Source organism: Miscanthus floridulus, chromosome 5 (assembly GCF_019320115.1).
Source record: "Miscanthus floridulus cultivar M001 chromosome 5, ASM1932011v1, whole genome shotgun sequence".
Lineage (NCBI taxonomy): Eukaryota > Viridiplantae > Streptophyta > Magnoliopsida > Poales > Poaceae > Miscanthus > Miscanthus floridulus.
The window spans coordinates 112,770,591-112,786,549 of NC_089584.1; the positions used below are offsets into that span (position 1 = coordinate 112,770,591).

The 15,959-nt window shown below is 49.3% G+C and overlaps 1 protein-coding gene across 1 annotated transcript; it reads right to left on the bottom strand.

The window, feature by feature from the left end:
- Nucleotides 1–230: 230 nt before the first annotated feature.
- Nucleotides 231–635, bottom strand: LOC136455135 (RING-H2 finger protein ATL39-like). The gene has a single exon (XM_066455281.1). It carries the CDS (start codon nucleotides 633–635, stop codon nucleotides 231–233), a length of 405 nt encoding a protein of 134 aa, XP_066311378.1.
- Nucleotides 636–15,959: the final 15,324 nt, after the last annotated feature.

Below are 15,959 nucleotides of genomic sequence, written 5' to 3' on the forward strand. Positions count from 1 at the left end.
GATATGCCAACACAATTGTGGGAAGAATAAATAGAACGTTGACCTATATAGGAACCTAATGCAGTACCGCTCCTTTCAACGCTACAATTAACTCCGTCATAAAGAGCCTCAGCGCACGCACACGAACATGTAAACCGCCGCACCGTGCGCGAGGACACCGTGGCGCTTGCATGTCCACGCACCGACACCGTTCGATGGCCATGACCCCGGCCCGGCACAAACGGACCGGGTCACACCATGGCGACGGCAGCCCGGCACACGGGGCAGATCCACTTGCGCTGGAGCCACAGGCTGATGCAGTCCGCGTGGTATACGTGCCCGCACGGCCGCAGGCGCCGGCACCGGCCCCAGCTCGCGTCCGCAAGCCGCGCCTTGCAGATCGCGCACACATCCACGTCGCCGTCGCTCGGCTCCGGGCCCCGCTGGCCGGAGGCCCCACCCGGCTGTTGAGGGACGGCGACGACGACGTCGTCCTTGTTCTTGTTCAGCAGCGCTTCTTGCTTCCCTGCCGCGGACGAAACGCCGCCGCCGCCCTTCGCGCTTCCCGCGCCATCCTGGCAATGGCGCACGACCCAGAAGATGGAGCAGAACACCACGAGACCTGCGAGGACGCCTAGAAATATCGCACCAGCCATTGGTGATCGGATGTTCCCGTGTTGCGCAGCAAGATGTGCGGTTAGATGCGGCAAGATGAGAAACAGGCTACGGTTTCGGTTAAGTCTGTCATTACGATTTCGAATTCTCAATAGTCAATACGATCCAATAAATCTTTTCATCGAGGACAGTAAATAGACTCGGCTAAGTAATCGGATTCCATGGCAAGGGCTCCTCTGCAGATTCGATTCAAATTTTAGTCCGAAAAGGAGAACGAAACAAATTACAAAACGTTAGGACGCCCCCAACAATCTCTTTTGGAGCTAGTTAACGTTAGAATCTCGCTGACATGGAAGAGAGAATGCGCGCACTAAAGAAACATGATACCATCGATGGATTCCTCGCTAGACGATTTTTCAATTTGTGTGCCCAAGAGCACTTGGCACAACAAGCGAGAGCCTACCCCTCTGTGTCCTTCCCTCCACTCATCTTCTTCGGGGTGGCATAAAAAAGTTTTTAAACATAACATGGGTAGATTACTTCCACCATACAACAACTTAATAGATGGGTACTCTCTCCATCCCAAATTATAAGTCATTTTAACTTTTTTGGAGAGTCGAAGCATCTCCAAATTTATATAATAAAATAATAACATTTCTTATACCAAATAAGTATCATTGGAAAATTCATTAATTATATTTTTATATTATACCTATTTGATATCATAAATATTTGTAATTCTCACAATCATATCGGTCAAACTTGAGATGCTTTGACTCTCCAAGAAAGTTGGAGTGACTTATAATTTGGAATGGATAGAGTATCAATTAGTCCAACAACTTTGTAAGTGCAATCAAACCCTAATTATAGGTTTGAGTGATATTAAAAACGTAATTAGAGGACTAATGAGATTTATCGAGATGACAAGCAGGTAAAATAAAAAGGAGGATAATTCATGCGACGTTGGAGCCCCCATTTACAAAAAGAAGCGGCAATGGACTCAAAGGCATTTATTTTTTTTTTATTTCGAAATTGAGTTTAGAAAAAGCCGTATTACAAACGGGATACAATGCGCAAGCTTCAATATGCAACTAAGTGCTCATATACCCACCAAATATCCTCAAAGCCAACAGGCCTTTCACTCTGTCACCTTTTGGCTGCCTCGCTTGAGCGGCACTGCCGCGACTTAAACCGTTAGAATGATAGGGGATTTCTATATCTCCCCCTTCTTCTCCAACGGTCAGTTGGACCATTCTCCCATCTGCTCGACCAGAGAACTCTCTTCCACTCTCTCTCGCTCCATTGGAGCACATCAAGCTTCTCCATCGTTTTCTTACCGATTCCTTGAACGATTGAGCCTCCAAATTGTAATAGAGAGGTCTCTGACCTGTTCTTCAACTTCTAGAGCACTTGGTTCGCGTCCAAGCTAGTGGATTGTGTTTGTTACTCTTGGAGCAAGGCTCCTAGCCGGCCTGGCGTCGCCCGTCGAAGCTTTTAACTTATGTGGCAGCTCCGGGATATTTGTAATCACCCAAGCATCTAGGAAGAACCTCTTAAATCAAGAGACTTGCTATTTTTACTTGACAAAGAGGATAGGATTTGCGAAACTCAAGCCTTAGTGGTTTCCTCAATAACGTGGAGGTAGCCAAGCCCTTGTTGCAAGCTAGACCACGACATAAATACCTTGCCTCTTGTGTTCTTGCTATTTGTATTGCTCTATTCTGGTTTGTTGGTGATTCTAGGGTTTGGTCTCGATCTACTCGTGCGTGAGCTACCGACTACATTCAGTTGGTGGAATAGACTCTGCACTACACAAAGAAGCTCAGTAATTTAATCGATCTAAATTTCCTTGGATAGATTTTGAATTGTGATCTCAAGCTTGTAAGGTGGAGGGGCAGTGCCGCACAGGCATCTAATAGATAGTTTGAGTTTGATTTAAATAGGACTATTCAAACCCCCCCCCCCCCCTCTAGGTTTAGCTGGGATCCTAACAAACTTGTAAACTAATCAAATAAATACAACTTGGCAAATTGATGAATATAAGGTCCGAACATTGCTAATATGAAAAAATACATACATATCAGTTAAACTGTAGAATTAATAGATAATCTTTCCAGCACGATCATCCCAAAATCTATCACGAACAATACTAGATTACTTGCAATCTGCAAAAGATAATAACATTTGTAGTATAGTTTCTCAATCTTCTCTTTTGGACAAATAAGATATAATATTTCTATCTGGCCTACTATTAACAAATTTGAGTAGCAATATTCGCACGATAAACTATGGCCATAATCCTATCAATACATATGTTATCACTCTAGTACATGACAACAAATTGTTGTTCACTTGTATGATCATAATATTAGCCAAGAAATGAGTAACTGCTGCAAAACAAATGAACACCGGTACCAGTTCGACAAATTTAAGAACTAATATCCTCATGTGAAAAAGCTTACTCTATTGTTGATTTTGCTAGCTAGGTGTCGGTTAGATCATAAGTCCAGTTTGGGTACTTGTTAGTTTTTGGGTTCATCTTTGGTGTATTAGGCTCATGATCCGACTTTGATCGTTATGGATTGGTACCAATTTTTATTTGTTACACTATTTCTGTTATGTAAGCCTCTCGCAAGTAGTCTATTGTAGCCCAATCCACTACCGAGGCCGAATACGTTGCTGTTGTTAGCTGCTACTCCCAGCTTTTGTGGATGATAGCCATTGAGACTTTGGCTTGAGCTTTGAGAGACTTCCACTCTTTTGTGCAATACCAGTGTGATAAGTGTGGCAAAGAGCCATGTAGTGCACTCCAAAACTAAACATATCGATATTCGCTTTCACTTCCTAAAAGATCACTATGACAAAGACGGTTCGATCTTTGCCATGTAGACACCCACAGATAACTCATAGACATCCACACAAAACCCTAGACCAAGCCACCTTTGTTCGCTTTCCTTTTTAGAGGAGGAAAACATTGTTCGTTGTACACTAGACTTGATTAGGTGAGCTCCCACTAGCTCGGCACCTTAGACATAACTTGCATAGGATTTTTATAAGGTGCTTGTGATAGATAGAGGGTTGTAGTCTTGGATAGACCGAATAGTTTTAATTCTGCATTTATTTCGGTAGCCGACACAATTAGTTTTAGAAAGGACTATTCACCCTCCTCTAGTCCACCATCTCGACCCTACAAGTGGTATCAAATCCCGGTTCTCTCATTTGGTTGTTTTAACCGACCCAAGAGTAAAAGGATGGTGACTACTAGCGGGTATGATGTTGCGTGTGACTCACATATTTTTGATAGCACACACTCCGCAGTGTGGAAACACCATAAGTTTTAGTGGGTCGTTGTTGTTGCACTTACTCGTGCCCTAGATGAGAGCAATCTAACCCATGCGCAAGAGGATTGCTTGCAACTCGATTCACAAGTTGTAACACCCGTTAGTGAAGCCGTTAAGACTAATCATGCGATATGGAAGAATAATTAGGAAAACAGAACTAAAAAATACGAAGGAATAAAAACAAAATGAAGCAAGGTGAGTTGGTGAAAGCCCTAGTTTGGTTTTGGATAATTGATGAAACCTAGGTGAACTAACCCTTTGCTCTAAGAGATGAATGAGATAGGTTGGTTCACAAGTCACAACCAAGGAGGAACTAGACTAGATGGCACTCATGTGATGGAGATGGCCAAAAGATGGTGATCAAGTGCTCCAGCTTGGAAAAGAACAAAGAGAAAAACAAAATGGGGCTCAAGGCAAAGGTATAAAGCTAGGGCCATTTCGTTTTGTCGGTCAAGACACAATAGAGTGCGTGATCGGGTTTAGGATAGATAGGCGTACCATGAAGATGGGAGAATTCATGGTGGATGCAGTTATCAAGGGCCACTAGGTGAAATAATTTATTGCATATGCATTAGGACCTAGTATGTGCTAACTTGTGGGAGAACCGCCTAATCTAATGCCTTCCAGGAGTGCTTGTCTTCCATTAGACACTAAGCACTCAGGGGAGAACACTAAATTACTCGGTTTCGTCGGGCACACCCAAGGGAGAACTCGAAAATCCACATTTTTGCCATCAGGATCACAAATGAGAGAATAAAGCTTACATCATTCTTAACCATTTCTTACATCACTTTGCATGTAACATCAGAGTATAATATTTATCATTTATAATAGCGGAATATGAACATATTATCAGAGTTATAACCAATTTAATTGAACAACGGAATATAAACAAGTGATCCGAATTACAGCGGAAATAAATATCTAACATGACATGATGAAGTATTAATATATAAACTACGACAACAGATTATGAAACTTTCATTTATAAAAGTATTTGGTGAGAGTTGTAAATAAAAACTACGATCACAGCGTAAAGGAATCCTCGTTGAGCCCACCAGGAGGTATCCACACACAAGGATCAGCTATAGCATCCACCTGTCACCTGCAACAGGGGGAATAAAACTCTGAGTACTCAATTGTACTTAGCAAGACTTACCCGACAAGAGGAAAGAAAAGACTCCAATGATATGCAAGGCTATCTGGCTTGTGGGTTTATTGCATTTGCAGGAAGCATTACTAAGAGTGCATCCTTATATTCAATTTTTATTAATAGCCGCATTGGTTCATTAACTAACCATTCTATGTAAGCATCTGTACTACTTTCAAGCAGGTGGCAAGCAATCAGAGTTCCTTTTTCCATTCCATCTTTCATCTTTCAGTTCTTACTACGGTGCTAGACACGAAACAAGCCGTACTGGATTGCCCGGTGATTCACGAATCAATACCCCCAGCTAGGTACCCCAAAAACACACGCAGGACCAACCCGTCACCCTCCTATCCTGGGGTCCTAGGTCCCCATCCAAACTAGGACTCTAAGCCCCCGCCTCTGAGTCCCGGACTCAGTGTGGTGCAAGAACCTCCTCCACCAAAACAAAACCATGACAGTCGGTCCAGAAAGAGCCGGAACCCACGACAAGAGAGCAACAAGTCTTCCAAGCGCCCATACACAAGTATGTGCTCGGGATAATAAATATGTGACTTGCCCACGATGCCTTATACAACGATCGACCCTTAACCGACACGGACAGGGAAAGCAGTGTAACCAAGCCATGCCCCGCGTCCACGGCGACACAGCCTCTTACTCCCACCAATACCCAAACCATATCCCTGCCCGGTCACCATTTTCCTTTTCCACCATTTTTATATATTCCAAGTGATAATAATGCGGTAATATATTTCCTATCTCTCGCGAGTGACAGGCAATCACTTGACTTCTACCAGAGTCCTGTAGCATAGCATTCTACACGATGATGTCATACTAGTAAGACTCATGGGATAAAGATATGTATGCAAGTGGGTTTCATTCAACTCCTTAAAACTTAATGCACAAATATAATTTAAACTGCAGAAAAGTAGGGGTTATGCACCGGGGCTTGCCTGGGTAAGATATATATTAAAAAGTTAGTATCTACATCGTCAGATTATCCACCATCATCTGAGTAGAAAGCCCATTGCATCATCTTCTAGAGAGAATACTATTACACCATCTTCGGATTCCCAATCATCCTTCAATTGATCCTTGATCCATCATCGTACCTATATGATATGCATTGATGCAAATGCATAGATGTAAATACTCAACGACAGCCGGAATGCTTAGAAATCCGATCACGCCTCACAAGCTAACGAGATAGCTCTAACGCTGGTCTACGTATCCATGTTGCCGAATAAGACATTATTTTCCAACAAATATTTTAGTTATACAAACCCAAGGTGTTTCTTTATTCTATTCTACCAATTTAATCTTTATTCGAAATAGGGCATTATCAACTACTCTAGTAAACTAATTATTCTGGTGCTACAAAATTATAATGAGTATCTAATATTCCTAGGAGCCTACTGTACCAATTTCAGATTCAACACTATTACCCATTTATCACAATAATTTCTACAAGTTTATATTTTTACAATATTAAGTAACTTAAATTAATTATATAGCTTCCAAGAATATTATCAAACTATATGAACAAAATATACTAACATGTAGATCATGATTTTAGGAGACTAACAAAACTAGTTTCACATTTTTATGATTTTTCTATGATTTACTATGAATTCTACAAGTTTATTTACGAAGCTAAATTAACAATTGCTCTTAAAAACTAAAAGGGCCAGCGGCCAGGTCGGCCCAACGGTGCGCGGGCGGTGGACGGCCCATGGGTGCGCAGACGGCGGGCGGCCCACAGGCGCGTGTGGACCAGGCAGCGACGGTAGACCGGCCCAGCGCAGGCGCGCGGCGAGTGCGGCCCAGCGCGGGTGGCGGCAGGCTGGCCCAACCCACAGAGGCACAAGCCGACCTAGGCGCGCAAGCACCAGCCAACCCTGCGATGGCGGAACAGCTCTGATGGCCCACGCGGGCGCGCAGGAGCAGGCCGGCTAGAGGCCCAGGCGGGGCACGTGGCCAGCGGCCCAAACAAGCCGGCCCTGCGCGACGGCAGCAGACCGGCCCAGCACGGCCAGCCCAACTGACCCAGTGATAACGTAAAAAGGACCATGCGCTTTCTTGAAACTAAATAGCAGTCCAATGTGTACTATTCATACGAGTCATGTATTTCACATTAAAGACCCTATATAATATTTCAACTTGGATTCATACCCTTCTTCATCCTCCAAAGCAGAGCACCCAGAGAGGAGCCGTCACCGGCGGCCGGTTCGGTGCGGAAACCGCTCGGCGATGGCTGGGGACCGGCTGCGGGGGATGCACGGGACAGGCTCGCATCCAAGGGCGCCAACAACGTAGGACGAGGTGGCCCACAACAGTGGGGCGGCGTGGCATGGTGACCGGACGACCGCGATAGGGGAGGCGGTACGCCGACCGACGGAGACGGTGGGGTGGCACGACGACAGCAGAGGACCCTATGACTCGGCGCGCGCACAAACTGGGATGGACCAGGGCGGCACGACATGCTCACACTCGGGCTGAGGGGCGCGGCGCGTGCGCAAGGGATGCAGGGCGACGAGAGCGGCAGCTCTGGCGTAGACGGCGCGGAAGGGCGGCAAGGTACTGCAAGCACCCAGGAAGGAGGGCGTGGCAACATGGCGTGACCACGGGCGCCTCTGGGTGGCTACGGGGCACGGACCAGTGTGGGTCGGGAGCTTGCTCGCGGGGAAGGAAGAAGAAGGGACACCGGGAGAAGACCGAGGCCACACGGGCGCTGCCATGGCGGGGACAAGCATGAGGTAGCAAGGAACCGGGAGGCGGGCACGGCCATGGCGCTGCGGTCCAGAGCGGGAAAGGAAGGGACAACGCGTGCTCGGGTGGTGTCGGATACCATAAAAAGGGGTACCCTAAGCAAGAACCGAAAAGATTGCTTAGACCTTACAAATATCAAAGCCGAAGGACCACCACGAGGCCTCGGCCGATTCTCCGATTCGCCCCGCCGAGGCCCTCTCGCCGAGGCCCTCTCGCCTCGGCGGTCCCTCTGGCAGGCTATCCCATCCATTTAATACGCCTGACTGCACCCGCTACGTCAGCCACGACCAGCAGGGTACAGCAACAGGAGCGATGGGACAACGGTCAAATCTCCTTTTTACCATCCCTTACTGACAGTGCAGGGGTTACCATGCCCTGCGGACACACACCTTGCACTTTTCCACCTAAACCGGGTACGACGCTAGCCACCAAGGCCCCCGCATCATACTCAGGTCACCTCCCGGGCCTCGGCACGATCAGCCACAAACACCTGCCAGGCCTCGGCGCGCCACCAAGTCAAAAATTCACAAGGCACGGCATGTCACCTACAACGGAGGCCATGTTGACTAAACGTCAACGAGGACTCCTACGACTTCAACAACCTCGGGCATGGCCGGCATGACGCACCAGTGATCAAGTACCAATTGCCATTCCCGACACTGTGCTGCTATAGGAATAGGCCACAGTACTAGATCTTCCTTCCTCGCTAAGGCTCCACATGTAGCTCTCTCATGTACTCCTGGCTCCCTCCTTGCGGCTATAAAAGGAAGCAGCCAGGGCCATTTCTAGGGATCGAGACCACGCCGGCCCTCACACGCAAGCGCACTCACTCAATTCACGCACACTCTCCCGCGGCCTGAGAGCAACGTCTCAAGCAGCCTGCACCGCTCCACGCCAAGACCTGGGACTAGCTCCCTCTCTCGCCCTGCTTGTAACCCCCTACTATAAGCACTTCGGTGCAAGGAATACAAGATTGAACTCTTAGACTGGACGTAGGGCACCGATTGCCTGAACCAGTATAAACCTTGTGTCTTTTTGCATCACCATCTAGGATTGGGAACACACAGTACAAATTTACTAGTTGGTTGAGGACCCCCAGTCCAAAACACCGATAGTTGGCGCGCCAGGTAGGGGACTCTATGTGTCAACTTCATCATCCCAACAAGTCCTGGATGGCAGACCCCATATGACCACTACATCTCGGCACGATGATCTAGTTCGGGAGCCTAGAGTTCATGTCTCTAGGATACGAGTACGACATGGTACTCCTCCCACCTAGAGCCCCGTCAACCGACGGCGACATCACGCACCAGTAGCCCAGGCGTGGGCAGCGCCCGGGCCACCGCTCTCATCGCGCTCGCTAGGCGCAACACGGGCGGGACCACCTCGACACCGCGCAAGCTCAGGGCAACGATCCGTGCTCCGCCTGTATCCCATGCCTGGCTGTTGGCATAGAGTCCTTGGCTGGGGACCTGTTTAGCTTAAGCCTGGGCAAGGGAAAGACGCCGGTGGCACGCAGCGATGCCCCGTCATCAAGCTCTGCCCCGCCACCTCCTGAGGAGCCGAGTTCTTTCATCACCCCATTCGACATGTACTGCTATGTGACTATGTCATTCGGTCTCAGAAACGCAGGGGCCACGTACCAGCGGTGCACCACCCAGGTCTTTGGCGAGCACATTGGGCGAACCGTCGAGGCCGGTGTGGACAACATCGAGGACAAGTCCAGGAAGGCCAGTGACCTCATCGACGACTTGGAAGTTGGTGGCCCGCCCAAGTACTAAAGCCCGGGACCTACAAGCTAGCCTACGAGAAGGGCGAAATCCTCACCAACACTTGGAACATAGAACAGATACGCCGCTTCTACCCTTAAATTCCCAAGCGTCATACAATTTTCCTCGAAATACAATAAAGAAGCGTTCTTTAATTGTTCTAAATTTTTGAGAAACCCCCCGAGCCCATCGGTACGGGTTCAGCGTTACGATAACGCTAGGGGGGAGACTTGACTCTGCCTCTGCAGAACCGAGCCCCCCTCGGGAGCTAGGGGGGAACCTCCCCCCCCCCAAATCCCAAACTCTGTCACGAACTCTGACAAATCGATTGCAAAAACCTAAGGACCGAAAGTTCGCCTCGAGGCCAAAAGGCCAGCCGAGCAGCGAGACAGCCTACGCCTCTGGGCTACGGCAACTCCCTCATCACCTTTCACCTGAGGGGCAGCTTAGGCTCTAAGGAAGTTTTTGTAAAGGACTTGTCTAAAAATGAGACAGGGGGACACCGTTTTTTAGTCGTCTTTTTGAAAAATTCCTACGCCAAACTCTCTCGCGTACTCTGACAAATCAATTGTAAAAAACCTAAGGACCGAAAGTCTGCCTCGAGGCCAAAAGGTTGGCCGAGCCGCGAGACTGCCTATGCCTTTGGGCTACGGCAACTCCCTCACCACCTTTCACCAGAGGGGCAGCTTGGGCTCCGAGGAAGTTTTTGCAAGTGATATGTTCAGAAACGGAGCAGAGGGCAAGGGCTGGGAAACATAATAGAAAACGATTAAAAAGCATATATACACGAGTACTAAAAAGGCCTCGAAGGCCACAAACGTTATGATACAATGATGTACGTCCTAATCTATTACATGACCCCTTTTGCCTAGGTCAGAATACGGGGTCGCCAGCGTCGACGGATGGCGTAGGAGGAGCCACCTCCTCTTCGAACAGCCGGGCCAGCGCCGTGCCAGAGGCCTCAGCCGCCTCCACCAAGCTTCATCACCTCCTCCTCGGCCTTCTCATCATCCTCTGCCATGACGTAAATCGTGTCTGAGACCGGCAGGGAGGTCTGAGGGTCGCACAAAAAGCTAGGGGAACTCCTGATCGCCCTCTCGCTCCGTGCAAAGGCTCGGGGACTCTTCCTGCAACCTTGCCGAGACCCAGCGACCCAGGCTCGCACTCGAGGGCTCGGCAAATAACCCCTCCTTCTGAATGAAAAGGATGCGCGAGGGCCGCCAAAAAGCCAGGGGAACTCCTGATCGCCCTCTCGCTCCGTGCAGAGGCTCGGGGGCTCTTCCTGCAAACTTGCCGAGAACCCAGTGACCCGAACTCGCACTCAGGGGTCCGGCAAACACAATAAACTCCTCACTCAATAGGAAAAAAGCCCCTAGAGGAGTAAATCCACTCCTCCAGGGCCTCGGGGGCTACACCCGGCGGGTGCGCTCGCGCGCACCCACCGGAACCTCAAAAAACAAAACACAATCCCGACGGGAGCAGCTGCAAGCCAAGTCTCGACAAACCCTTAGGGAGAGTGTTCGCACTCCCCCTGAGGCTCGGGGGCTACTGTCGGATACCATAAAAAGGGGTACCCTAAGCAAGAACCGAAAAGATTGCTTAGACCTTACAAATATCAAAGCCGAAGGACCACCACAAGGCCTCGGCCGATTCTCCGATTCGCCCCGCCGAGGCCCTCTCGCCTCGGCGGTCCCTCTAGCAGGCTGTCCCATCCATTTAATGCGCCTAACTGCACCCGCTACGTCAGCCACGACCGGTAGGGTACAGCAACATGAGCGATGGGACAATGGTCAAATCTCCTTTTTACCATCCCTTACTGACAGTGCAGGGGTTACCATGCCCTGCGGACACACGCCCTGCACTTTTCCACCTAAACCGGGTATGACGCTGACCACCGAGGCCCCCGCATCATACTCAGGTCACCTCCCGAGCCTCGCCAAATCAGGCCTCGGCGCGATCAGCCACAAACACTTGCCAGCCCTCGGCGCGCCACCAAGTCAAAAATTCACAAGGCACGGCATGTCACCTACAGCGGAGGCCATGCTGACTAAATGTCAACGAGGACTCCTATGACTTCAACAGCCTCGGGCATGGCCGGCATGACGCACCAATGATCAAGTACCAATTGCCATTCCTGACACTATGCTGCTACAGGAATAGGCCACAGTACTAGATCTTCCTTCCTCGCTAAGGCTCCACATGTAGCTCTCTCATGTACTCCTGGCTCCCTCCTTGTGGCTATAAAAGGAAGTAGCCAGGGCCGTTTCTAAGGATCGAGACCACGCCGGCCCTCACGCGCAAGCGCACTCACTCAATTCACGCACACTCTCCCGCGGCCTGAGAGCAACGTCTCAAGCAGCCTGCACCGCTCCACGCCGAGACCTGGGACTAGCTCCCTCTCTCGCCCTGCTTGTAACCCCCTACTACAAGCACTTCGGTGAAGGGAATACAAGATCGAACTCTCAGACTGGACGTAGGGCATCGATTGCCTGAACCAGTATAAACCTTATGTCTCTTTGCATCACCATCCGGGATTGGGAACACACAGTACAAATTTACTAGTTGGTTGAGGATCCCTCGGTCCGAAACACTGACAGGTGGCAGCAGGACGAGCAGCGCGCGCTCGTGGGGTGGCTTGATGGTAGGGGCACCACGCGAGGCAAGCAGAGGAGGGAGCGGCACCGTGGAGCAGCAGGGATGGTGCGGCCGATGGACGGTGGTCTAGCATGGACCAAGGAGCTCGCGCACGCTCGCGAGGGAAAAGGCAACGGCAGCGCTGCGGGGAGGAAAAAGGAGAGGCGGCTGACTGCGTGGAAGAGCAGCGATGTGGCCTACACGTGGCAAGCATGGTGGAGACGAAAAAGGAGGGACGTGGGGAGTAGGCCAAGGTGACTGGGATGCTATCAATCGGGTGCTTGGCTCGGTAGAGAAACAGTACAGACAAGCGAGGACAGACTGAGACAAGCTGAGCCAGGCAAGGCAAGCAAGGTCAAAGCAACAACAGTAGGCCGAACGGGCAGACTGAAGCTGGGGCGTCTCCTCCACGATAGTAGAAAAGGAAGGAACGGGAAGCAGCACGATGGAGGTACACGTTGTACACACGCCAGAGCACCGATGCGGAGGCAGGATGGGACGGGGCAGCGTGGCCGGCAGCGGCGCACCAGCGCGCGTATAGGGACATGAGAGGATGTAGCTTGGGCAGGGGGGTCAAACCACGTGCTCATTTTTAGATGCCCAATGCAGTGGACCAGTTCGTATGCGATTGGATGGGAAGCTTTGCAATGCAGAGAAAAGCAGAGCCACGACGAGAACGAGACGGTAAATAATTGTCATGCAACGAGTACGTTGTATGCTAGGAAACATAGACGAAGCTGTTGCGCTCGCTCTCTCGTCAGTTCTTGCTTATCAAAATAAACCCATGAGTATATATATATTGTTCTATTTATGAATGGATTTTATTTTATTTATAAAAGTTGCTTTTCATGCTTAATCTAACAGAACAAACTGTTCGCTAGAATCGTCGTTCGACATTCCTAAATATCTTTACACACTGAGTAATATAACTTGGGCGTTTATCTGAGTCCACAAAACTAAGTCACACGGGATTCGCTTATCACATCAAGTAGCTTTTAAATAAAATAATAACAAAAATTCCGAGAAACTCGTTTCGAAAATTTACACGAAAGATTATACGACTTCGAATACTAACCCACACGAGGATCTAGGGATACATGATTAAGAGCAACCTAATACAACAAAGACTTAATCCCGAAGTCGAGATAGACGAGGGCAATGGAGAAACAACAAGATAATGATTATCCAAAACATAGCGTAGCACCAACAAATCTAGAAACAGGACTCCCATAACTCAAACATTTTGAACCCTAAGACCAAACTAACCAAGGGAACTTGAACTTTTTTGATGAACAAGATCCTTTCTTCTCCTCATATTACACCATCACCTCAGACTGACGAACCTAATTCCTCGGCTGACGACTGGAGCTCGTAGCTCTACTCCGAATGCTAGAGGAATGGGGATGAAGAAGAAGAGCAAGGACCAAAGGTATTTTATAGCGGCGAACAGAGGTGGGGCGCAACACACCGAAAGTGGAGGCAGCGTTGGAATACACTGACGGTTCATGCTATGGAGATAAACACGGCCATGGTGCGCTCACTGCATAAGCGAGCGGATGGGAAATAAAGGTGAGGAGAGGGGGAGGTCTGCTCGATGAGGCAAGCGTGTGGGCGGTCATGCTTCCAAGAGAAAATAGAAAGGGGAAGGGGGGTCCGGTACGAGGACGTGGCATGAGAGTCAAGAGCCGACCGGATGCTAGGAAAAGGAGAAACACATAGTGCACAAAGACGACGAGTGCGGCACGATGCCGCGGCCACACAAGAATGGGGAGCTAAGGGCCTGATACGGACAACGTTCGTAGGGCACGCAGCGAAATAACCCAGCATGCGTAGCGCGGTCAACTAAACATAGGGCTTGGGACATGACATCCACTCAGACTTTTACAATCACTCCCGACTACCCGATGCTAAGTTTCCTTACTACTCGACCACATTCGTCTTTCCTATAGACTGAGACCATGTCATACTTTCTTCAAAACTACCTTCTCTTGCTTACCTTGAGAGAACACTATTGCATCAACCCGTTGTGGATTTCCTATTTGAACACCTAAACATTTTCAAGGAATATATTTTGAAACAAAATGGTGCGGCGGTGTAACTTGGTATAGGTACTTGGTCAACAACCTCGATACCAGCGCGTGCTGAGCAGCGTCACCATGTGGCAGCTGTTCCACAGGGAGCCCTTGATGTCGTCGTGGCACCATAAGCTATTAACTAGGCAACTACTACCAACTTACATGCCATGAAGGCGGTGGGGTCATAGACCACAGAATAAGGGGGGTATTGCAAGGAAAGATTCAAACAACAAGGTTTCCCTTCACAACAAGGGACAAGGAATTCAAATCCAACGGCAGATTTGTTTTATAGAGATTCAAGTGTTCTGCTGGGACATCCACAATTAGCCGATACAGTGTCCAATGTCATCCAACCACGACTGGTTTGATGATATCTGAATGGCAACTTCTCTTGTAACCTACTTAACATCGCCCTTGAAAACTTTAAGCACGTCTAATGAAACTTACAGGAGATGAACGCAATAAACCCAGCCAAATAAATAAAATATGTATTCCAACGGTCTTATACGGGTACAACATACAGGCATTCAGGCTCCCATTCATGACATAGCATTCACCTACGGTCGAACGAGCTCAACAACTACGGACGACAACAACGGCAAGAGTTCAATACTGGAGGACAGCGACGAAAAGCACTACTACTATGGGTACAGCATCCCAATGCAACTAATCTACATCTTCTCGTGGCAATGGCTGAGTGAGAGAAATCAAGGGCTCTTCTTCTAACACTTCCAACGGTGGAGGTGCTGATGGCACTGCAACACGGGTTCTCCTTCTTTCAGGCAGGTGGATAGGGATCCCTTCCAAGATCGAGGCATCCTGCCCTTCAGTAGCCAGCGTCCTCCGCTTGGCTCTAGTGACAAGATAGGCCGCACGCAGCTGATGAACATGTCAGTCTTCAGCCTCCTTCAGAGCTTCCGACATGATAGTCTCTCGGCTCTCAGCAGCAGCCTCACTGGCATGCGCTTCGATGAGCTGCACCTGGAGCATCCGGTTGAAGATCTCAGCTTCCTCGGTGCGCCGAAGACACGCCCTCAGCTCCAAGGCTTGCCGGTCATACTGCTCATCCAGAGCAAGCAGGTACATGGTCAAGTGCACCACGGTTGGACTGTCTTCTTGCGCATCCCACCCCTGCAAAGCCTCCATGCGAGCCCTCCATACACATCGATTCTTGTCCAAAGGTGGAAAGAACCTCATGGGGGTAAGGCCAATGGGCTCTTCATAGACCTGGCAAAGGTACCGCAAGGCTTTACGGGCCATAACCTGGTAGGTGTCGATGAAGCTAAACCTGGTTGCGGTCACACTCCAGGCTTCAGTGAGGTCAGGGAACTCTTCACTCTTCTCGATGTAGACGGTAACCTCACACTGCTCGGTGCCATGCTCCTCATACTCACGACCCTCATACTCGGGATGATCTTTGACTCCGAGCTTTTGTAGGGTGGCATGTAGGATTCTAGGAAAACCCTCAACATTTAAGCAGTAACTACTAACCCAGGCTCCTGCCATCCCTGGCGGTGGTGGTGAGGAAGGCAGAGCGAAAAGCTGGCTCAAAGGAAAAGCTAAGCGAGCTAAAATGCACCGAGTGGTGGTACCAAGGGCTAAGTCAGGCTCTTCTTATAAAGGCGGAGCA